The sequence below is a fragment of the Mchenga conophoros genome, linkage group LG8, assembly GCF_057382185.1.
Source record: "Mchenga conophoros isolate Kocher_MC1m ecotype Shallow Benthic linkage group LG8, M_conophoros_male_GT1.1, whole genome shotgun sequence".
Lineage (NCBI taxonomy): Eukaryota > Metazoa > Chordata > Actinopteri > Cichliformes > Cichlidae > Mchenga > Mchenga conophoros.
This window is the reverse complement of record NC_140533.1, coordinates 13,525,570-13,551,040: the sequence shown is the minus strand read 5'-3', so window position 1 is coordinate 13,551,040 and position 25,471 is coordinate 13,525,570. Positions and strand designations below refer to the sequence as shown.

The window sequence follows — 25,471 nt, the reverse complement described above, 5'->3', positions numbered from 1 at the left end:
GATTCAACTGGTGTGCTCCAGAATGACGGCGTTCGTTTTACTGCAAATGGCTTCTGTGTGTGTTTCTTATGAATGGTGCTGTCTGACTGATCCCAGTAGGGGAAGCTTCAGAGTGCTGCTGCAGTAATTACAGGAAGAAGCTTTCTTAAACTGTCTCTCACTTTCTCTGTGGCTGTTTCTCTCTTGCCAAATGAGCTGGCGGGGAGGAATGATGTATCAAGGTGTCTGAACTCGAGCACACTATGAATATTTCAGTGTGTCATAAGTCACTATTGATTACATTGTTGCATTTTATGCCTCATTTGCTACACCATTTTTGATTTATGAGCAATACATATATGTGTATATATATATATATATATATATATATATATATATATATATATATATATATATATATATATATATATATATATATATATATATGTCTAATACATTTATTTCTTTTAAAAAAAGAGTGACCAAAGGGCCAAGTTAGAGTATGTACTGAGCATGCCCATCGCTGGAGGGACTCACTTCAGTTGCCGACGACTGTTCTTTATAGCTGGTCTGTGAAAGCAGGCACACTTCTTCCATAAATGCACATAAACTCACTCTTTATGAAAATCAGATTTCTCTGAGAATATGTACAGAATAAAACCTGTAGGGAGTAATGTAGTTCACACTTTGCCCCAACAGCTAAATAGACCTATGTATTTTTAATCGTAATTAAAAGTTTGAGATGACCTCATAACCATTTTAGTTCAATGAAAGCAACTTTTGCAAGCCAAGTATTGTGTTCCCAAATGGATATAGTTAAAGTGAGCATGTTTTTATGTTTGAATGAAAATAGCCCTAAAAAACAGCATTGCATGACTTATTCATCAGCCAAAGCCATTTCAGAGCCAAACGCAGACTAAAGCTGTCAATAGTTGGAGCTCAGCTCTTCCTCACTGTGGTGGTAAATTCTCCTTAGAGGCTTGGAGTTTCCCTCAATCCTTTGAGCTCTTTATTTCACTGTCTCTGCGGCTCAAACTCTTTCCTGTTCTCTCTTTTCTCTCTATTGCTATTTAGCTCGAGCGTACACAATCATCATCCAAAATTTTTATTTTTCTGCTAAATACTGTAGGCATTTATGTGTCTGCAAATCGATTCACTATTCATAAAACCATATCAAAATTACATTGGTAAATATTTAATTAAATGGAATTCAGCCTTATGAGCATAGAGACAGAGCCTAATTAAAACCCACCCAGTGATTAAAAGTTTCATTTTAAACAATGCAGAATCATTTTTGTTTTAAACGGAGCAAAATGGGAAGAATGAGGGACCTCAATGAATCACTCAGATAAAATTTATGCTATTAAATGATCAGGTGTCAAACGTGTAGCATGTGATGGGGGACACTGACTTGTAGCCAAACTATATGGATCCGCCCTTCCCCCGGTTCAAATCACAGACAAACAGGATCCCACAGTTGTTTATGTTTTTAAACCCATTTTACATAGAGAGGCATTTTTTGAAAAATGTATTGATAGTAATATTGAATGTTATTACACAGGAAACTACACCTAAAATAATCACACCGTGACGCCTCTGCCTTTCTAAATGGAGGGACAGTAACTGCGTGTGTATATGTAAGCGTGTAAAAACTCAAGATAGTCAGATTAACAGTATTTTGTCTCTATCTGCCATTGCAGAAATTCATCTCATGTAAACAATAACGTGGCGCACATCGTGACGTAAAAAAAAGGCACATACCTTTGGCGTTGTGTGACAAACTCTGCATTCCTCGTCCACACGTAAACGCAAAAACAGAGTTCTAAAAAATCTCAGTTTTCAGTGATTCGAAACGCTGTTTACGTGTGGTGCATAGAAATAGCTGCGTTTTCAAAAATACCCGTGTAGGTGTGGACGTAGCATAAAAGAGTTAGTGTATTTTATTACTACCTGTAATTTATTGCAGTTTACTTTTATTTGTTTATTTGCTTACTACATGTTTGAGGTGTGAAATAAACCGCTTGAAAACAAAATATGGGTGTGTGTGGTTGGAGTTGGGTAGAGGCGCTACTCCTTCTTGTTGTGGTTCTTGCTGTTGATTGGGGTGCCTTCTGAACTCTCTATATGGAGTTTTTTCAGACACACCCAACTGGGAGGAGACCCGGGGGTGGATCCAGAACTTTGCTGGAGAGATTAAATGTCTTGTCTGGCCTGGGAGTGGCTTGGGATCACCCTGGAAAGCATTGCTGGGAAAAAGGATGCTTGGAATATCCTGCTTGGCCTGCTGTCAGTGCAAATGGAATCCGGGCAAGTGGAAGAAAATGAGCGAAGAAATATATTCTTCTGTTAGTTCTGCAGAAATGTCATTGTGTCTCTTCCAATTATGGGTTCAAATCTCTGGAAACACTAACAAATAACATTTTTGTTGTTGTTACATAAAACTCCCGAATTGACTTTCAAAATGCGTATGCTCCCATCACAGGGATTTTATTACAGAATAACATTTTGTCATCAGCAAAGAGGTGAAATTTACATCCTTTAAAGCTCATCGGCGTCTTTTTTGTCAGTGTTCTCTGTGTCTCTCTGACATTTGAACTCAAATATTAGCATGCCTGCTGGGCAATACAGCCAGACCACGCTGTTTCTCAGATCAATGGGTTGTTGCGGGAGGGGTAGTGTAGATCATAACAGAGAAGCATGGAATGAAGAGAATTTTTCAGAGAGACGGAGACAGGGGAGACCGATCAATAAGCCGAACTCTTCAGCAGAGGAACCTGCAAGCACACAGCCCACACCTTTCACACAACATTAACTTCAGTGTGGAATCACAGTGCAACAAACATCATGCACATGCACACATATACACACACACATGACTTCAGAGGGCATTACACTGACTTTCATTCATTTCTTGGAGATTTACTCCAGGACCCTTAGATCCCCATGACGTAATATGTACCAAAAACACAGACATGCCTTTGAAGACAAATTCTTTTACTTGGACTAATACAAAATCCTGCGGTGCAATTATTCCGATTTTATTAATGCAACTTTGTGCAACGATTAGACTCGTGGTTTTCTCTCAGCAGTTTTGTGGGCTAGTGCTTGCACTAGCTAACTAGATTGTCTAGCAAGGTGCATCAACAATGCAATACTAAATAGGATGCTAATTCCAGTCAGGAAAAAACAACCAATTGTAGTTGCTGAAGAAACTGAAATATGCCTCTAATCATGCATAACATTAATATTTACAGTGTTTCCGATGTAAAAACTGTTTAGCTGTTCAGTTTAGCAATGGACAATCCCCTTACTTTAAGACCGCCTCTGGTATCATTTTTCCTGAGAAGTTGCTGTTTTAACTCTCTAAGAGGACATAGGGGTGAAAGATACCTCTGTTGGAACCTGTAGTAAAGGGTTCTTAAGAACTTGTCAAAGGGGGAGAGTAGAACAGAAACTACCGTTACTAATGACCTGGTGTCCAAACTGCAGGATGAGAGGCTCAGTGGAGAAGCAGCTGATTATTGCAGTGTTGGTTATTTGTGCCCATGCCGTCCATTACCTGTAAATGTCATGGGCATACTTTAGAGCCTGCTGGATCAGGAAAAGATGCAAATGAGCGAGTTTTATGGTTGAGGTAGAAACAATGAGGTCACAATCACATGTTTGGAGATAAAAATGAAAAATGTAGTCAGGGTGAGACAGTGAATAGACAGAGTAGGTAGCTGTCAGGATGTGTGGGAGGGAGACACACATATATACACAGTGAATCACAAAAAGGCACTTCACAAATAGCCCTCACTCCATACCTCTTTTTCATCCATCCTCATATTTTTTTTTCTTGCTGCACTTGCCTTATTGTCCCTGTCATCCTGCTATTGTCTTTAATTTTCTCAATATATGTGTCCACCAGCTGGTGGTCCTAGCTAAATCTGCTTCCATTTCATTACTGGTAAGAAAAAAAAAATCAGGGTTGAAGACACTCAGCTGCAAATAATTGAAAGACAAACAATTGGAGAAAGTTATCATGGTGGAGCAGGTGCACTTTAGGTTGAATCCGAGTGTGTGTGTGTGTGTGTGTGTGTGTGTATGTCCGCGACAAAGGGAGAGAAACAGGGGTGGAAAAGAAGAGAGAGATCGAAGCTGGAGACAGAGTGATGAACCCAAATGCTCAACCGCTGGCACCTGCTCACCAGCTTTGCTTGAACGCCGTGATTCTGCTCACCGAGAGTCGAAGGGTTGTGTGTGAAAGAATGCATGCATTAGAGAGAGAGAGAGAGTGTGTGTGTGCGAGAGGGAGCGAGAGAGACAGAGAGAGAGAGAGAGCGCACAATTGGGCATCACAGCCAATATGCACTAAAAAACAGAGAGACTTGGAGTGAGAAAGAGGGGGGTGGGCTTAGGTACAAGCATCATAGCAGCTCATGTTCTCCCACCAGCCCTGCTTCCTTCAGCACACAAGAAGACAGACACTGAGGAACCCTCCCTTTCTCTGTCATTTCTCTCTTCCTCTCTCTCTCTCTCCCACTCCTCCTTCTTGTCTGCTGTCCACTGGGGGAGACACTGCTCCTGCTGTGTCGATTGGTAGGCAGTTACAAACGTTACTATTTTAAGAGAATCAGCGTACAAGCACCGTGTGCGGCAGCAGACGGATCGAAAGGGGAGTTAGAGGCAGGGAAAGGCAGAGCCCTCGTTCTTCTGCACAAGTGTTCTGGCAAAAAGGGATGAAGGAGCACGGGGGAAGTCGGACCTGCAGCTGATGCCAAACTGCACAACTGAATCCAGGTAGAAGTAGAGCAAGGCAGACTGTAAGTCAAGAGGTCGTGCACAGTGGAGCTTTGTAGAAGAGAATCTTTCCTTATTTTACGGATCAACATTAAAAAAATAAGCGAAAAAAAAGGAGAGACGGGGAGGTGGAGTTGAGCGACAAGCGAAAAAGATGGCGAGTTTTGGGAAACTCACAGACTACTTTAATCGCCGTAAGTCTCGAGAGGAGCTGCGGGTGGGAAGAAGCTCGCGGCGCAGTGGCAGTTACTGCTGCACTGTGGCCGAGGCCAGGTAAGTCGTGTGTGTCTACGTGTGTGTGTGTGTGTGTGTCACTATGCCTGGTTGGTATATACTGTTGTCTCCAGGCTGTAAACATTGCCACTTGGCTGTATCTTGTGACTTTCAGTGCAACAGAATGAGCATGTGCACATGAGAGGTTCGAGGGTGTGCGCCACTTGGTCACACACTTGCACCTCTACATGTGTGTCAGGGTTTAATGGTTAAGTAATATCAGTCAGATATATACTGAAGGGAGTGTAATATATGTATGTAACATTCTGAAAAACATCTAAACAAAAATGAAATGAATGAGCCAGCCCACATGCAAATTGTATGTTTTGCAGGACTGTGAGGCTTTAAAGCGACTGTGTACCTGTATGTGCATGTAAACATGTGCTTGTATGCATGTGAGTAAGCTTCGAGTTACATAAGTGTGGAGGTGCGGCGGATAGCTGCTGTCAGGCATGGTGGTAGCTACTATAGATTCTTTCCACTGTCGTGCAGTTGAATATGGAGCGTTTGCATATAACAAAAATAGAGAGGAAGTCAATAGGCTCCATATAGAGAAGGAGACGCAAAGAGTCCTTCTTGGCCAAGTCTACCCACTTCACCTTATTTTTACCACACACGCACGTATTTACAATCACAACTGTTGCTGTTATTGATCTCCAAAGACAAATTTACAGGTGCCAATAAGTCAGGTTTTTAGTTTTTAGTTTGAAGAACTAACATCAATGTCACAAGTCTATGGTCTACTCTGGCATCACCCTGGTAATCTAGATTTAAATTACTTTTCATCTTCTAAATTACAGTAATCTCAAAAACAGGACTGTTATTAGCTTTTCTGGTTAACCGTCCAGCCGGTCAAACCTTCCACCCGAATGCAATATCTCTTAAAGGCTGCTCAAATTTCAGCACTCGAGAATGAATCGATTCAATTTCCCGTCGTCGAAGGCAACGGTCACCGTGATATCGTGTTCTGACCCCCACTACTGCCCCGTTTGTTGCCAATGCAATATCTCGGAACCACCTGGAAGAAATGTCATTACATCTGGCACAAACATCCGCTCTGACTCAGAGATGAACCGGCTGTAATTTGGCGTTCGGTGATCGAGGTTACCTTGACAGCAAAACAAGTTTTTGTTCTCACTTAAGAATTCATCCACTAATTAGAAAAACATTTTACAAATATGTAATAGGATAAATTGATTACGTTATTACATGTTGTACCCAAATGATGATGTGGTGTTTTACAGAACCATTTTTCCAATGTGGTAGCTTAGGGAGAAAGAGAAGAATGTGACCACAATTCACATTCAATCAAACTCTACTTCTTCAATTCTAGTTCTCGGATTGGTCTTGTAATTCATAATGAAGATGGATTTAGAAATATTGCTTCCTCCGCAACAGTGCTAATTTTGTTTGTGTCAAACAGAAGCTGTCCACACCCTCCTGCAAACTCAATTTGCGTGGCTCTACTAAGATCTAACAACTTCTTGCTGTGTACTGCAGCGCTGCAATTAGCGTCCTGAATTCTGAAAGGCAACGTTATTCACTCTGATTACCGTTAAACTAAATGCCCCGAAAGAAAACGAGAAAACTTCGACGCTAAGTTTAGAGCTCTGTGTTTCTATTTCTGCTTACCGGCACGACTGTCCTTCTAATGATCAACCTTGCCTTGCTCTTAACAAGAACCCAAAATTACGTCTGAGTCAGTGTTAAATTATACAACCAGCATAAAAATGAAAATCAGAGCCCCAGTGTGAAAAACTCCCACCAGTGCCACTACTCTAGACTTTGAAAATATATCCATCAAATCTCGTATCGTTCTCACAGGAGAAGTGTTAACGTGGGTGGACATCTGGTGTATTTAAAAAAAAAAAAAGACTCACATTCCCTGCCATTACAAATCCAGTATCTCTCATCCCCACAGTCTCTTTGTCTCTGTCTCTCCCACTCACTGTCTCTTTCTCACAAGCCACCCGCTTCCTACGCCCCTCAATCTCTTCCAGTCTTACTTTCAGTCTTTCTCGCTCGGCCTCTTTTATCATTCTCTTTCCCTCTGTATTGCCCCACTCTCATGCTTGTTCTCTCGGTACACTGTCGTGTATAAAGGAGGAGCCAGAGGGGTTTGAGGCTATCAGAGTTGCTACAAGACTTTTTTTGTTGAAGTTGGAGCTGTCTCTTTTGCCTTTAAATGAATAGGAGCAGGGAAGAGGGGGGGGAAAAGGGCAATAAAATGGCCAAAAATAGAGATTGATGTATTATTTATTAATGGTTGCAGAGAAAGAGGGTGACTTCAGCAGGGACAGCTATCAAACAATGTTCTGTTTTCAGTGAATGAATGGATATCTGGCCTCAGTAATCTCCAGCATTACAGTTGTCTAACAAAGAGCTCATGCTGTACTTGTCTGTCTAGAAAAGCTTTGTGATTGATAGAGTTCAGTGAGATATGTACTAGGGGTGCAACGATATTCGTATCGATATTGAACCGTTCGATACAGTGCTTTCGGTTCGGTACGCATATGTATCGAACAATACAACATTTGTAATTTATTTTATCAACTTTCCTTCTGACGATGCTGTCTGTGTTGAGCGCTCAGTGAATCTGCGTTCGACTACTCCGCCTAGGCTGCACTGTCGAGCGCAGATCCACTGAGCGCTCAACACAGACAGCATAGTCAGGAGGAAGAGCGCAGGGCAAGCTAGCCAGACAGAAGTTAAGCTCTCCTTGCAAGATGGACCTCCCCCACCCTCATTCAGATCTGGCATTTGGAATTATTTTGGTTTTCATGTGACGTATGACCCTGAAGGTAAGCGAGTCATGGACTAAAGTAAAACAGTATGTTGGATGTGCCATGCAATGCTTAATTACATTGGTGTGAACTAGTGTGTTAGCGCAGTTAGCTCGTTAACGTGTTGGCCGTCTAGCCCCATGCACGGGGCGATCGGCGGTAGCTCGTTAACGGAGATTTGCCGTGTTGTGGCGTTAAGGTCATTTCAACGAGATTAACCTGAAAGCACTAGTGGGAACACAACGAATATGACTGCACATTTACGCCGACATCATCCTAGTGCAAAGACAAAAACAACAAGCATGCTACTAACTTTAGCCGAGTCATTTAGACAGCTGTTAGCACATGATTCTCCTTATGCTGCTGAGAATATAGCCCAGAAGAAGCGGATAGTATAGCTTTTATTTTGGAAAGAGACATTTCTCTGTAATAAACTCTCTTTTCCAAAGATGAGTGATTCCTCAATCAGATACAGGGCTTGCAATATCGCTAGCCCGACGTCCCGGAGCTAGCGATCTTTCCAGTCGGGCTACAAAAATCTCTCTGCCCTGCCCGTCGGGCTATTGTAGGAAAAATATATGTCAATGCTTTTGCATTCTTTCAGAAATGTAGCTGGGTAATTATGTCATTGGCATCGGTGAGCCACTGTCAATATGTGACATATTGAAATCGCGTTTGAATTTGCGCTTGTTTTTTTGCTTTCACTTTGCAATGACAGCACTGATCTGTGAGTGATGATAATTTGTGCACCAATTCCTCTGACATCGTCTTATTAATCGTTAGCTTACTATGCAAACATGACAAGTGAAATCTCCTGCAGCTTAAACATGTGAGAGGTTGATCGCGCAGAGAATCGCTGAGCTTATGTGAGTCGTGTGTAAAAGTAGCAGTATATATATTTTAGTTCTGCTGAGCCAAATAAGACAGGTCAGGGTGAAGAAGTGACAGCCAAAGAAAAGCTTACCACAAAACGGAGAAGTTATGACAAATGAGACTATAAGGCAAAAAGAAAGTGCAGCTTTATGGTTTCATGGACAAAAGAATTTCTGTGGCTGCAATATGATGAGCTAAATAACCAGGGCTGCACATAAGTGGTCCGCAGGTGCGCATTCGCTGTCAAAATAAAAAACGCGCACAAGGGTTAGGGTTAAATTTAAAAACTGTACTTTTGAGTTAAAATATATATTTATAATTTTAATAAATGACAAATTAAAAAGGCATGAACATTTTTTTTGTATCGAAAAAATATCGAACCGTGACACCAAAGTATCGAACCGAACCGAACCGTGAATTTTGTGTATCGTTGCACCCCTAATATGTACCTTTTCAAACAGGCGATAGACACTCGAAGTAAATGCTAATTACAGAACGTACTGGGTACAAAATGTCCGGGGATAATGAAGGCTTGATTGTGACACCAGAGCCGCTGCAAAAGATGTACCCAGCAGGTGAAGAGAGCGAAGAGTGAGAGTGATGGAAACCTGAGGCACAGCAAGAATGGCTCTCTAGCGGGCAGAATGGAGACTGTCCGCTAGTCCAGCAACAAACCAGCCTACTTACTAGTTTAAAACAATGAGCGCAGGTCGCACAGCCCTCGTAAGTCGTCCATATTACTATTAGAAATCATCATGTCACAGATGCAGATATTCAGTGGCTGTTACCAGTGCCAGTAGAGTTACGTGACTCTCAATACCTAATTCAGTATCACAGTAGCAAAGAAAAAAAGAGTGATCTATGTACTTAAACATAAACTCCCTAACCCTTTAACACCCAAGTATCATACATGGCACCTGGACTTATTTTTTAAATATTGGCTGTAAAGTTATGAAGTAATCTCATCTTTCAGGAACCGTTTGAATTTTCTCTCTTGTTCAAAATGGTTGAGGAGTTACGGTAACGTGAAGCGCACGTGATAACGTCTAGGTGGAGCTGAATGTGTTCAGACAGCGGTACCTTGGAAATGCTTTGTGCTATGTGAGTTAACACGGAATTGGAAGTTGAAAAAACATTATCTCAGGTCCCACCCATTTCCCGTTGTCTGTAGATGCTTCATGTCATTGAAAGTCATTTGCTTTCTGTGGTTGCTGGTTGCCCCGTAATTTCCAGTGTCAACACAGCTTTAAGAATTTATGCAACGTTGGCGATTCTAAATATGTTAGCCAATGGAGACTTGACTAGACAAGACTACAATACTGCCGCTGTCAGTCCGGGAAGATCTGCAGGCTCAGTATGTACAGGAAAAACTACAAAACAGCACAATCACAAAAAACAATGAATTTTGGTATTTAAAGATATCAGAAGTACTGGTTCTGATTACATCCCTTGTAAGAAAAGCATGATTTCAAAGTGCTAAAGGCTTTAACTGCAAAATTTCCTTACTACATGAGACATGCTGTATTTTCAGTCGTCTTTTACTGCTGCATGGCCCCTCTCAGGTACAACCATTAGCATAATGTATAGTGACAAGAAGGTCAGTCCACAGTGAATGATGGGTAATGGTGAGTCAGTCTGTAATGAACAAGTTAATGTCCATCTTTACGTAATGTAGAATAGCCTTTTCTCCCGCTTGTCACTTAATCTGCTCTTATTTCTTTTTGACCAATTTCTTCTCAATTAGTTACATTTAAACTCAACAATAAAATAAATACTACACTTACATCACAGGTCTGTGATTTCTGTGGATTACAATCTTTCGAAAATCTATAAAATTGTTAAGAAGACAAATTCATGAAAGCATGTGAAGACAAGAAGGGCAAAAGTTTGGAACTGAAGTTCGGAGCATGAAAACGTGGGCACGTGTGTAAACAAGTATGAGGATGTGCACTTGCTGTGCTCTGCGAGTGTGCTTTAAGTCAGTTCAGCACCATAGATAGTTCTTTCTACGCAGCTACATTCACCAGCACAGCCAACCCCCATCTCTATCCCCAGCATAGGATGTTTCTTCAAAAGTCTTCATAACCCATCCTCCAATGTCTTTTATTAGCTAGCGCTTCATCTACCTAAGCATAGTGTACATTTGTTTTAATCAAACACCGTTTTCTGTTAAATGCCTTTGCGCATGTGGTGATCAGACTTACTGCTGTGTGTATTTATTCCCAGAGACCCATTCTGAGGCTGGAAGAACCCTTACATAGCATTCAATGGAAAAATACTTCAACAGTTTCACATCAGATTACCAAAAAGGACTGAAGGCACTGCACGTGCTACTTTTGGAATTAATATAGGTCACTAATACAAATTGCTGTGCTTCTGTTGTACCAGAATGTGAAACAAATCTAATTTTAGTCTGCACTGAGACAGAGAACAGAGGCTTTTTTTGCAGTCTTTTCATGTTAAGTCAAGCGTTCAAAGATATAGAGAAGTGCTCCTTCCAGCCCCAAAAAAACAAGGAAAACAAACCGGGTGAGTGCTTAAAACACAACACCACTCAAACACGTGATTCTGTTTTTACCAGAGGATGGCTATAAAAAGTAGACAGAGCTTACACGCCTCGATGCTGAAGTGCCTTGAACCTGCACTTGCTCTAATCGCCAGCAGGTGGCGGCTCCTCTTGTTGCATAATGAAGTCTGTTTGTATATAAATCTGTGAGAAAAGGATCCAACTTATCACCTGATTTATGACCTCATGAAACACTTTATCCATAAGCGTGTGGTCTCATGTGTTAGTTTCTTATCCTATGGAATAAAACGTGATGCTCATTTTGTATATTACTGCTTCATTAGATTCAAAATGCAAGGTGTACTTTAGGGCAGGTTTAACTCATGATCGATTCAGAAGGACATCGAAGCTAAGGGTGCAATGTCCTTCAACTTCTTGTGCTGTTGCGCTGCACACACTTTTAACACACAGAGAGCTGAAGTGAAGCCGAATGCTAAAAACAATGAAAACTGTCCTCCGTAGCCACCGTCTGTGCTTCTCCCACTTTCCTGTTCCGGACCACTTTTCAACCAAAGTTCAACGCACATGTGTGTAGGTTGCACGCATGCTAAGCTCTCTGTAGACCAATACCAATTCCAACACTGAAGGACACATCCACAGAACCACAAATTCACCACAAGTCCCTGTCTTTCTCAAACACTGTTGCAAAATCAGTTTAATTGTTAAGGCTTGATGATGCCAATCCAGGAGTAACATTGTAGCCCACAAACCACCCACACCACATAAAAACATTGCTTTTCAATCATAAGGTCAGAAGTTTGACTCCTGGTCAAGATCTCTCTGCATGGTGACCTTTTTTCCTCGTGAGCCCCTCCACATCTTTAATTAATGTTCTTCTTCATGCATTCTTCTGTTATTTCTAAGAAAAAAAATGTCACCCATTTGTTGTAGTGTCATTTTATTTCACTCAGAGCGCTCGCACAAATGTACACTGCCAAAGAAAGCTCGACTAAAATATAAGCGATAATAAATTCGGTGACAAAAAAAAAAGAAAAAAGAAACACCCCACAAAACGTGGTGCACTTGATGCTCGCAACCCTGGGCGAGACGCTGTTTTTATGAAAGTATAAATTGCTGCTGGGAAGCAAGAATAAGCCTCTCCGGCGATCTCTCGTCTCCCCCGTTTGTAGTCAGAGTCGCTAAGCAACAGGTTTGTTGGATGAGTGAAGCCCAAATTGTCAGAGTGGCCTGGGCCGGCTGTTCAGCACAGTGTGTTATCATCATGATGTGCTGGTGGGAGGCCAACAACTGTGTTTGCGCACGTGTGTGTCAGTGCAGTTGTATGTGTGTGCGTTTGTTTACCCGTGGACTCTGAGTTATTTCATCTTATGCTCACTGAGAAGAGATGTGTGTGCGCGCACCTCGGGCAGATGCTTTTTCATGCAAGTCAGTATGGATTGCCGAGGAGTAAGAGAGCTTTCAGTTTGCATTACTATCAAAGTTTCTGTTTGTGTAAGTCCTGCACACATGTATATACCGTAGTCAGCGTTAAAGTATTACACACCACGCGGTTTGTCAGTGTCAAACATTCACAAATTCACCACCCGTGTTTTCTTTTAGCTCTCGGTTTCCTTGCCGGCAGCGCTTTGCCTCTCAAACCTGCAGATGTGCTGACTTTGCACCCGCTGTTGGTTTACCTGATAGCTCCCTAGCGCCGAGTAAACCCCGAGCTTACGCCGCATATCCTGAGCCAGCGATCGAAGGGAATTAAAAAAGAACATAAGTATCCCCCCTCAAACACAGCACACTTGAGTTTTACTGAAGTGGCTTGTAAAAACATGCTGGTACCAAAAAGACTCCTATTCACCGCTGAGTGCATGCACTTCTTAATAAAGCTGCAGCATTGGATTTCCTCATGAATTAATTAATGACTAATAATCTTCTTTCGTAAAGGCAAGCTCTTTAATGGATTAGATATGATCCTGTGTGTAGAAGAAAGGCTTTAATGTCTGGCTTACATCAGATTGATGATATTTGATGAAATTTGTTCATTTTCTGAATTTGTATCGCCACGGTTACCAGCCTTTCACCCTGTTTCGGACCACATAGGAGACATTTTTTGACACCCGGGATTTTTGCATTGCATTTGAGGTCAAATTAAATGTAACAGCTCAAAAAGTGTTCTTTAAAAGGATACATTTACCAGAAAGATGGATGTATCCATAGTGATGAGGCCAGTTGATTTATGAGGTCCAGCTGGAAAAGCATAATTTTAAGCTTTTTAGCTGCTGATATCTTGTTATTTTTGGAGCAAGAAATCAACATAACTGGATAAGACATGAGATTAACTCTAAGCTATCTGCTTGGTTAGCAAGTTGCATCAATAGACTGTATGTGTCATGATTCGGCTGTGTGGCAGGCAGGAGAGGACCCAAACGCACACTCACGGGGACACGGGGAATAAGCTCAGAGAGCACAGCTTTATTGCTGGAAAGGCAGATCACGGGTAATACAAAACTAAACTGGGAAAAACTAAATATAAAGCTCACCAAGAAACACAGGGAGAATCACACACAGCATGAGGGAGAACGCGACACCGAACTGAGGGAGGAGACTGCGGAGTCTCCAGGCCAGGACCAGCAGGCTGAAGGACAGCTTCATCCATCAGGCTGTCAGGAAGCTTAACTCCCTCCCGATTCTGCCCCCTCTCCCCTCTCTCCTCCACGGTCTCACTGAACTCTGTCACACACACACAAACACACACACTCTCTGACTCACTCACTGGCCTGCACCAGTTACCAGTCACTTTGTGGAGCATTGGACTGCCATTACCTCATAAGACTTTGTTGTTACACTTTCTCTTACCGTACATTACTAAATCTCCATTTGCACTATTTGCCTATTTGCACTACTCTGCCTGGTTTACACTCAATGTCACTTACCCATTATATTGTATATTGTATAGCTTTCTTGTTATATGTAAAATTGTATTTATTTAAATTTTTACTTTTTAATTATTTTACTTGCATTTTTAATCACTTTTATATTTAAATATATTTAAATGTTCATTTGCTATTTATCTAGGGATTGAGAGTAACGCAATTTCTATTCTCTGTATGTCCTGTACATGTGGCAGAATCGACAAATAAAGTTGACTTTGACTTTGATAAATACACAGAGGGTTAACGAGGGAAGTGGGAACACATGGGGAACACAGCTGACACAGATAACCATAACGAGACAGGGCAGGAGTGAACACAACATGACGCATAATGACGAGAGACTGTCAAAGTAAAACAGGAAGTACACGGAGGTTCAGACAGGAGGAGAGAGAGCACGGGGAGAACACAGACATAACGGGCTGGGGAAAACATGGAATAAAACACAAGGAGAGACGAGGGCTCACAGATACACAGGGGCACACAGGAGGTAACCAAATAAGGAACATCTTAACTAAATAACCTAGGAACCAAGGCATAAATAGGGAACAAAATACAAAACACACAAAAACTAAGAATACTAGGCCAACATGGCCCAGGACCATGACAGTATGTGTGCTTGTCAGGAACACAGATACCTGTTAATTGCATGCAAATAAAATACTCCTTGAAACTAGAGCACATCGACTTCTTGGACAATCTCTTAGTACAAGTAACCTCACGGCAGACCATGTTGTTTGCCTGATAATTGCATAACAACGCTCCAAGATGCACCAGCCCCTCAAACACTGTCGAGAGGTAGAGTCGAATTAGTGGAAGTGAAGCCTGGCAGACAGTTACCAGTTACAGCTGCTTGTGTGTCAAATCGGCACAGGAAATGTTTAATTGGATTAAACGGGCAACTTTACTATACAGTAATGGGAGTATACAGTGATTAATTTGCTTCAGCCAGCCCACAGTGAATGATTGCCGATGGCAAATCATTCTGTGATGAACAAGTTAATGCCCATCCTTCGGTAATGTACACAAAATGGTACACACGATGCTTCTGTTTGTCACTTAGTCCGCCCAGGCGTTTTTATCCCTTCAATCATTCCATTTATTACATTAAATAAGTCATGTTTAACTGGCCTGACTCAATTTAAAGTGGTTTACAGCAGGCTCCTGTTCTGCTGAGCATAACAGTTAGAAACACATTATGATACATAAAAATAAATGTCTCATGAAGCAGAAAAACAGCACGACATAAACAGCAGCACAGTGGAGACAACATAAATTTAATGGAATAAGATGGTATATGATTTGAATCAGTGGCTGTGAGCTTCTCTGAAACATTTGAAGAGGTTATAGAATTTTGTTATACAGAATACAGAATTTCATTCTCGTTTTTATTGTGTGGTTCACTCAACCTATTTAGTTTATTGAGGCCTTGGTTGATGTCTGCTGAATGAATCTAGACTGTGATTAATGCGTACATGCTGCACAAGCCTCTGCTTTTTCCAGCCCTTTAAGAGCTCTTACCTTACTCTACCTGCTCTGGTGGTAACAGGCAGATTTATCTGTAGAGTACATGTTTTTGAATCTTTTGAATGGGAACACTTACAAACAAGATGTTTACATTAGCTCATATGGGCAGTCCTGTAATCACCGTAAGGTTGCCTGCCAAGAACTCAAGACGGTCGAGTCATCATTCATGCTTAGTAAATGATCTGCAGTCATCTGCAAAAGTCACTCTTCATTTCTTTAGATTTTACTGTGGAGATGAGAAATAGGTGCAGCGATTCACTAAAAAGTGCAAACATACAGAGTGTATATAAGCCAAACACAGAGTTTGTACAATTCTGTTGAGCTTGAGAGTCGATATTTGGTATGACCACCTTCATTTCTAAACACTGAACCCTATTAGGAAAGCTTTCTTGTCATCTCTTTAAGTAGTCTTCAGGAAGGACATTGCAAGCTCTTCTTCAATAATGATGAGTTTGGGGTCTGGGGAGGCCGTGACTGATTGTGTTGCATTGTGTTTTTCTAAGCAGATATGCTTTTATTGTATTGTCAGTGTGTTTTGGATTGCTGCCATGCTGAAAAAGTTTTTGTGAATCAGATGCTTTTCAGATGGTATTGCATGGTTTCGGTTTCTTCAGTTGTTTTGAGGACACAGTGCGCAGCATACTGAAATATGGCAATTTGATATCCTTGTTGGTGCAAAAATATTTAATACCTGCCAAACTGTGACTTTTCTTTTCATATCTTTTCATAGATTCAACTAAAGAATGGGAATAAATAATGTGTTTTTGCACAGGCTGCTAGTAACAAAGTGCCTGAAGATATATTTTTAAATGTTTTTTTGTTTTTTTTGCCATGGTGTCTGTTATGTGTAGACACAACATTGGCTCAGCCCTTGAGTTAGGTGCCTTATTAATGTTTGAATTATTCATAGGCAAGTATTAGCAAACAAAAATAGATTCCTCTGAAAATGGTCAGGTACAAGGCCTGGAGAACTATGGCTCAAGAACTCTTAAACAATGACAATAAAAGTCTGGCTCTTTGGGAGCAAAATACAAAAGGATGAGGAGTCACTCGAGACTTTTGCACAGTACTGCAACAGTTAACTCTCGTGTTTATTTCCCAGCAAATTAGTAAAGTTAATTTCTGCCTCAGACCATATAAATAATTGCAAAACTGCAATTCTAATTGTCAACAACAGTTCCACATAATAAAATGTGGAACTGTTGTTAGTTTTTGGAACGTAATCTGGGTTGCAGGGCTGACAAATCACAATGAAACAAACAGGACTAGACGGCAAATGAGAGAGGAAAAATGAAAAACACCCAAAAAGACAGAGAGGTTTGAAATTTGCATGCAGGCACACTTGCTCTCTAAGGCATATGCTGGTGTAATGACACACCATTATGCCGGCTTATGAAATTTAACAGCTTGTTTTGTTGTCCAAATCTGCAAGTGGTTGTCTTGTTTCATCTTCAAAATGCTCAAAATGAAACAGTTATCTCATATTATATGATATGAGATAATATATATATACATTTGTGTATATATTAAAACAAAACACACATTTAATCACAGATAAAAACTTTCCCCTGAAGCTTTCAGGAAAAATCAGCCTCTGAGAATTCAGCTTGCATGTCTTCAACTCATTTTCAGCTGGGGATCATGTGTTTAGTACCCAGGCTTGTCACGCTAAAGTCTGGAGGTCACATGTCTTCCAGCTCCACCAGGCTGATGTCTGCTATGCCGGCCACGTTTCATTAAATCTCAGCACATCAATCTGATCGGAAGTGGCGTTGGAGGTGGACTCAATGCACCGAGTCAGTACCGAGTTTGTTGTTTTCAGATTCTTAGTCTCTATTATAAATGAGACACAAATGTTTCAGAGAGGATTTGTATGTAATATCAGTCATCTGTTGCAGTCTAACGCAGCACGGCTGTGAGAGCACAAGGAACGCAGTCTCCTGTGAGAAAATATTAACATAAAAAAGACACAAGTAAGCCTGGATGTGTGCTTGTCACCAATTTGTTAAGCCGATCTTGTGATTGTAGCCATTGATTTGCGTCCCATTGGACAGTGTTCAGTCCACTATCGATCTACTGTTCTAGTGTTCCAAATGACCTTCGGGTTGATTATACTGAGGTGGAAGCAATTTAGCTATTGATTGGCAAAGATGCTTTCGTTGCTCATTAACAGTAAGTTGTATTTGTCTACCAGTATGTGCCTGAGTCAGTGTTAGTGCTGATGTTGGATTTGGCTGTGGTATTGTAACGATCCGTGTAATTGACCATTTATGCTGTCTATGCAGGTCGCTGGAAAGGAAGCTACAGAGACCCATACTGGCTAAGTCGCGTACCCTCCCCAGCATCCCCCAGTCTCCAACGGTCTCCAGGGTCCACCACTCTGATCTCATTGGCGGGAGTCCTCCGCGCATGAAGAATCCTCCAGTTGCCACCAGCCACTCAAAGGCCTGCACTTTGCCACCTGCAGGTAAAGACAGAATGGAAGCTAGCACCACACAGCTAGCTTATTTTTTTTCAGCTAACAGAGTTTGGAGAAACAATATCAAGCGACTTGTTAGAATCAAAGTGATGCAATTAACCACTTTGTGGTCAGGCCATGACCACTTTTGTTTGAAAAAGGTGATTATAATTTCAATCTGCAGTAATTTGAGGGAAAATTGACCCTGTGGTAGGACCTCTCCACCTGTCTATGGTGTATCTATGGAAAGATGGAGGTGAGGAAAGCAGCAGCAGCAAGACCCCTGCTCAAAACATACTTGGCATGGATAAAGTAAGAAACAGCATGAAAAGGAGGAAGTGTGGCAGAGGTGGGTTGCAAAGCAGCTTGCAGATACTGAGCAAGTGTAAAGGCACCCTGTATGAAATTTGCCACTTGGGTTTAACCTAGAAGTGCTCTTTTTTTCTTGGTGAACTTTGCTCTGTCTTTCATTTTTCACCATGAAACGGCAGTCTCTGGCCTGAGCGCAACTCAAAGGGTTAGTTATTTGAAAATGATCTTGTGGCGGCGATACAAGAGTTTAAAGGGCAGTAAAAGCTTAAGCTAAAGTCTTCTTATTTCTGTTCAAATGCCCACACCTGCATTGGTTCTGTGATATCCTGTCTTATGCTTCACTTGGCTGAGAGCGCCCAGCAGCCATCTGTCTCAGCAGCTGCATGTACAAGAGAAAACAGTGTATATCTTTTCACTGTTTTCTCTCTTCTCTCCTCCTCTTGTGTAGGAATCAAACGCCACTCCCTCCCAGGAGAGGGGAAACTGTCATGGAGAATTCTGACGGTGTAAGCCCGCTGACAGCGAAGGCTTTCATCTTAAAGACAAATGAGGGCTTTTTTTGAGGATGAAAACATTTATAGGTGGCAGGGATTTTTATGTGAAAGAAAGCCCTTCACAGTTGGGCTTTGATTTGTATAGATCAAAAAGAGCTCTTCTATAGAAACACCACAATAGCAGACACCTGAAACTGAAGGCAGGAGAGAAATGAATCAGGGAAATTTCGATTTAATGCGAGTGAATTAATGCAAACCTTTGATTATCTGTTAAGACAAAAACTAAACATTATGGCCAATTTAAATCATTTCTCATGAAATCTGTGCTTGTGCTATTTAGGCAGTGCATTTCTAATTTCTTCAAGCAGCTCAGATACTTTTTCAAAGTGCCTGATTTGGAAACTAATCTTCCCTTCAACCCTGAACAAGCCAAGCACCATCAAACCAGAGCTCAAAGCTAAAGATCAAGGCTAGACATTGAGCTAGACATCCTAACGCTTGTCTCCTCATTCACACGTATTGATAGACATACACTTTCACTATCACTGCTGACTGATGTCACTCAGCTTGACAGCATGGAGCTCTGAGAGAAGAGATGACTTTTGGCACATTTCAAATGTTGGATTAAGGTGGAAAATACCACGTTATCATTCTCACTTGTGATGTTTAATACAAGAGAAATCTGCACAGGAGCTCATCCTGAAACTGCAAGAAGTATGTAACTCCAAAAAAGACGCAGCCAGCATCAGAGAGGAAGACCTAAATAAAATAAGAAAAAAATAGGTTCCTCTTGAAGTCACTCAGTCCCACTGGATTGGCAGAGACGCAGGCAGCAACATAGGCGGTAAAAACTTTGAAATGAGCTAAAACAGCTGCTCACATTGTAATGAAAAAAAAATCTCATCCAGAAGATATCTGATATTTTCGTTCTCTTCACCGTGAAGGTCATTGTGGAGCGGCGCATTTCAGAGTGCGTGAGAGGGCTTAGAGGGGACGAGATGCTGATACAGCAAGGGCTTTATTTTGCCTCCCCTCTTTCTTGATTGGCTTCTGTCTTCTTTCGCTGTCTCCCGGCTCTGCAGTCAGTGCTGGTACAAATTTCAATCAATGTGAATGGGACCTCACATGATACATGTGTACAGAAAATTATAAATAATAAGATCAAGCAACCTGAAAGTAAACCTTTCTGAGGTTGATTTATGTTAAGGTGGACCTACTATTTGAGATGTAGGCTCAAAATGATATCATGATATTTCATAGAAAGCTGTGCGAATGATATTTGTTATGGTGTAGAAGAAAATACTGAACAAGGTTCTGTCAGTGATAACATCAGCATTTCCATGCTTCTCACCTCCTGTGCGCCACTTCGTTGAGGACAGACTATTCTACGGTGGCCCTGAGAGGTCAAATATATTGCAACTTAATGGGATAACTCGAGAACGAGCCAATGTAGGAGTTTCTAATTGATACCATAGGTGAATATACTAAAATAATCGGACGGCTGTTTTCTACTTTTGGCTCTGTGTGATGTCATTAAGAACTGATATGATTATTATGGTCATAGCCTTAGTTGCGAGTACGGCAGACCCACCCATCTGTAAAAACCTTCTACATACAAGAAACTGGTGTTGTCACAATAAACTGGATTTGACCGTGATTATTAAAAATGAGAAATTCACATTGTGTTCAAAATAATTCACATCAAAATACTGTAAAAAAACCAAAAAAACAACTCATGCCAGTGCTCTCTTTTCTAGTTCACTGAGGACGCAGCTGATCTGCACACTTTGCGGATGACTAAAGCGAGGCGACAACTTTAGTTACCACCAGCTCCTGTGTGAGACTGCTCGGCTGTGCCCTGAGCTTTAACTCACAGGTGTTTCTTCAGTTCATTGCTGGTCTGCTTGCAGTCTGGTCTGCTTTAACCTACTGATGTTTTTTACTATTTATATTATAAGTGAACTATTAAAATGAAGGAGACTTAATATATAGAGAGTTAAGGTTTTCCTACACTGGTAGCATTGCCTTTTATGTAGCGTAGCGTAATAGGAAGAGTGACAGAGAATAAATGTCCTGTTTCAGAAAGAGTGAACTGAGGGCCTGTGTGAGGATTATTTCGATCTGTGAATCATGTAAAAGCTACTCCAAGAATACAAATCTGGAACTTTAAAAAAGAATAATATCGCCACTTCCATCTATGGTGGTATGAAAGTGTTTTTTTTAAATAAATGTATTAAAGTTACTTAGATGTTTAGGTTCAGTAATAAACTACATTTAATACAATAAGAGAGCTTATTTGTTAAAATTCATGACTAAAGTGAATAAAGTGAACATGGCAGAAGTGAATCCATTGTCTCTGAAAGAGACTTCCAGTATCCCTGCTTCCCTTTTCCTCCCTCTCGTTACATTTCTCTGTCCTATTTTGGCTGCAGTTTGAACTATGTGAATGTCATCACTAACCCACTTTGGCCGAGTAGCATCGAGTGAATCCCGAGCCCTCGCTGCTCTGATCTGATAAATCTTCCCCTTTACTACGTCTAATAACTCAGCTCTCTGTCAGTGATTGGTTGATTTAGTCCAAGTGCTTCCATCTTATGTCCTTTTACATCTAGACTAATTATCTGGGTCTGATGGCGTGTTGGTGTCTGTCTCTCTGCCTATTTTTTTTCTTCCACGGCTCCTGCTCTGCTGAAAATATCAAATTGAGAGAGAGTTTGGTCTCACGTGGCTGCTTGTTGCCTAGCGACCACTGTCATCGACCATGATGCTGCCTCCCTCTTTCTTTCTCTCTCTACCTCTGTTTATGTCTCGGTATGCAGACAACTTTTTTCTAAAAATCCAAGTTGTTTAATAATCCAGCTGCATTCGGTTTGTGGATTTAAGCAACATCCTGTATTAGGGATCAGGCTCAGTCATTTTGTTGCTTTTATTATTTGGCCCGGCTTTGGCTGCGGCTCAGACTGTGGAACTGATACACAGGTTATATTTCACACTCTGGAGATCATTCATAAGCTCACACAAAACACTCACTGCCAAAAGAGCTGCAGTTTTACTCTTTTAATAATGGATATAATGAATAATGAATCACAGCAGCTGTGGCTCGGGAGGTAGAGCGGGGTGCCTCCAGAGGTTTGAGCCCCAGGGCGTGAGGGGAAAAAGAGCTATGTGTGTACCAAAAAATAAAAATAAATAAATAACACAAAAATGACTTTTCAGCTCCTCGCTTAATCACAAGCTGTCACCACAGCAGGTATCTCCACATGTGTCCAAGCAGTGTGCTCTTCTTTGATCCTCCCAGGATTAAACTGGGGATCTTTCAATTGTTATGCAAATGTAAAAACCACTGCACTGGAGCCACTGTATCTATACAGTTAAGTGCTACATAAATTTGTGTAACCAATAAGAAATGTTCAGTGGATCAGTTCAACTGCTTATTAATGCAAATAACTAATCAGCCAAGCAGCTCGGTGCAATTTGGCATGTAGACATGGTCAAGGCGACTTGTTAAGGTTCAAACGTCATCTAAACGGAGAAGAAAGCGGATTTGGGTGACTTGTAACATGGCATGGTTATTGGTGCTGGTTTGAGTATTTGCTGGGAGTTTCCCACACAACACACAAGAGAGAAAATATCCAGTGAGAGGCAGTTCGAAAATGCCTTACTGGTGCCAGAGGTCAGGGGAGAATGACCAGATTTTGTCAAGCTTATAGGTAGGCAATAGAAACTGAAAAGATTCCTACTACTTACAACCAAGGTATGCAGAAGAGCATCTCTGAATTCACAATGCATTAAAGCTCGAAGCAGATGGTGTATAGCAGTGGAAGACCACCTGGTGTGGACTTCTGCTGAGTTGACTGTACTCAAATAACCTCCACATCCACCAAATCTCAATCCAGTTGAGCACCTTTGGGATGTGGAGGAACAGGAGATTCCCATTGTGGAAGTGCATTTAACAAATCTGCAGCAACTGTGTGATGCCATCATGTCTGAGGACATTCAAATTCAAAAACACTTTATCCCCAAGGAGCCAATTAAAAAGGATGTTTCCAGCATCTTGTTGACAGCAGTTCTGAAGACAAGAGGAGATCCAGCCTGGTATTAGTAAGGTGTACCTAATAAAGTGTGAATATAAATGTAGCCCATTTAATGCATATAACTAATATATTTTTCTTTAAAATAAATATACTGGACTGTAACTTAATGAACCTGACAGGAAAGCCTATATAAAAGATTTTAGTGGCTTTCCACCTCATTTCTCATTTCTTTATTTATCGTCCCTGCTGATAAACTTTTGGTTTACAGACAGGCTCTCAAGAAATTATCCACATAAATAATAAAAGAAACAGTAAAAACCAAATGCAATCATACGACACAATCCTGCAGTAAAGAAAATCACTAAAATTTGCATTAAAGAAACCCAACTAAAGAGTGAAATGGTGTAATATGAGGTAACGATATCACATAAACAGATTTAGGAATGCTCCTGTCTGAAAAAGGGAGTTTTTGCACTGCAGCCTCTCTGCTCTGTCATGTCTGTCGTCATTAATACCTGTTTGGTTCTCTGATGGGCTCTTGTTGCTGCTCTCTGCACCTTTCCAGCTTTCCACATATGCACATGGATGTGAGGAGAGGTGCACTTGGAAGAGCGGGGAGGCTCTCCAGAACAGAGCCATATAAATGCATTACAGCCAAATAGACTGAAAAACATATAAATACCAGTTTTTATATATTTTTCTGGTTTTGACTCCAGTGGTCCTGACTGCACTCAATTATCTGATGTTTTAATAAAAGTATTTACAGCAGAGAAATGTCTGCGACTTTGACCTTCTTAACCTTATACAGTGATTCATTGGGGGCTGGGAAGTACACTGTGTGCTCATTTTCCTACTATAATTTGAGATGATATTTGAATCATGAGCACGTTTCACTGCTGTCGTTGTTAATACCTTGATGAAGACGGCTGATTTTGCTTACTCAGCATATGGCTAGGGCTGGGCCATGTTATACCGTTCACGGTAATACCGGTATAATGTTAGGCAACGATAGGAAAATGAAATATCGCGATAGAATGGGAGTAAAACGCGCATGCGCAGTGCCTTTGTTTTCATACGCACATGGCCGATTGTTGAGTGAAACAGATGAACCAGAATTGGTTTGTAAAAATGGTGCAACTTCCGTGATGTGGAACTGGTTTGGTGTTTGTCCGTCAGATACACAACAAAGCACATTTTTTTGCAGAACATGCAAGCGGCCGTCATTATTGTCGTATTTGTCGGACTAAGATGCTCTTAAATCTGGGAGTAATCTGGGTCCTAAACTCCGTACGCTTCAGGTCAAACGAACACTGCAGCATCACTGAGCGTTAAAAACTGTCTAAATTCTTTCATCTTTAATAAAACGATCAGCATTGCTGCTTTACCAGGTGTAACTATAAAGTTTAACTTCCAGACATCCATGAAAACAAAAGTTATTACATTTAACGGAGTTAGAAGTTAGCAGGAAGCTAGCGGAAGTTAGCTCGCTAGTTTCGCTAGTTACCTAAGCATGATATTGCATGTTCTGACTGAGAGATTTCTGAAAAAAAATCAAACGTACAGCTCTGCTATCACTTCCAACATAAATGAAGACAGAAAACTAAACAGCAGTGACGTTTGTAGGGTTACTGAAGTTGGGCTAGCTGGTATATAATGATGTGCTACGTGATCGCTAGCGACACAGCTATGTTAGCATAACATAAACAGTGAAGCTGGAGGACGAACACTAACACTTTTCCACTTATAAAAGTTAGCTTGAAGGTTCCTCATGGTTAGAGACAAATGCAATCGCATGGCAGGATGCTGTAAACGGACCAAACTTCAGTCAGGAGAACAACTGAGATAATCCATCCACAATACGAGGTTAGTCATTAATATACTGCAGCAACATGGGAATAGAGCAGCTGCCAGAGAATTCAACATTAATGAATCAATGGTAAGGAAGTGGAGGAAGCAAGAAGAATGAGTTTAATAAAGTTTGATTTATCTGACTGCTTTGTTTCGCTTAATGTGCCATATAATCCCGTGCACCTTATGGTCCGAAAAATACATACTGCACACTGCAGTTTAATGTTGCAAAGCACCTCTTTTTAACTTCAGTGGATATTATACATGGTTATGCTCAGGATGTGTCAGCCCATTTCTACTGGAAATGCCTTTTGGTTAAACTTTCAGCAAGGAATTTGCATTTGCACTGTTACATTTTTATAAAGCTTTAATGTACATAAAAACCAGCTTCTTGTTTAAGTGAAAATAAATGGAAGGTTGTCTTTTTGCGCTAGTAATGTTGTGGAGTTGTATTTTGTCTCGCATCAATTATATCGTCAGTTATATCGTTATCGCAAATTTTCAAATATATATCGTGATAAATATTTTTGGCCATATCGCCCTGCTCTACATATGGCTGCGTGTTTTTTTTGAATGCCGTTGGTCAGATGCCGCAGACGGGATGCGACAAGACGTCTGACGTCCGTCAAATGCAGAGCGATGGAAGTTGTCTCTGATTAGTGG

The 25,471-nt window shown here is 41.0% G+C and overlaps 1 protein-coding gene across 3 annotated transcripts in view; it reads left to right on the top strand.

The window, feature by feature from the left end:
* Window positions 1-25,471, top strand: part of ankfn1b (ankyrin repeat and fibronectin type III domain containing 1b) — a 155,438-nt gene that overhangs the window by 19,279 nt on the left and 110,688 nt on the right. The window contains exons 1-2 of one of the 3 annotated variants that reach the window (XM_085284319.1): window positions 4,561-5,034; window positions 17,948-18,129. In XM_085284319.1, the coding sequence (XP_085140445.1) occupies window positions 4,916-5,034; window positions 17,948-18,129 (301 nt within the window). In that variant the 5' untranslated portion in view covers window positions 4,561-4,915. Of the gene's footprint in view, window positions 1-4,560; window positions 5,035-7,734; window positions 7,836-17,947; window positions 18,130-25,471 lie in introns of those variants that run through there. The other 2 variants (XM_085284321.1, XM_085284320.1) reach the window with 2 other exon arrangements.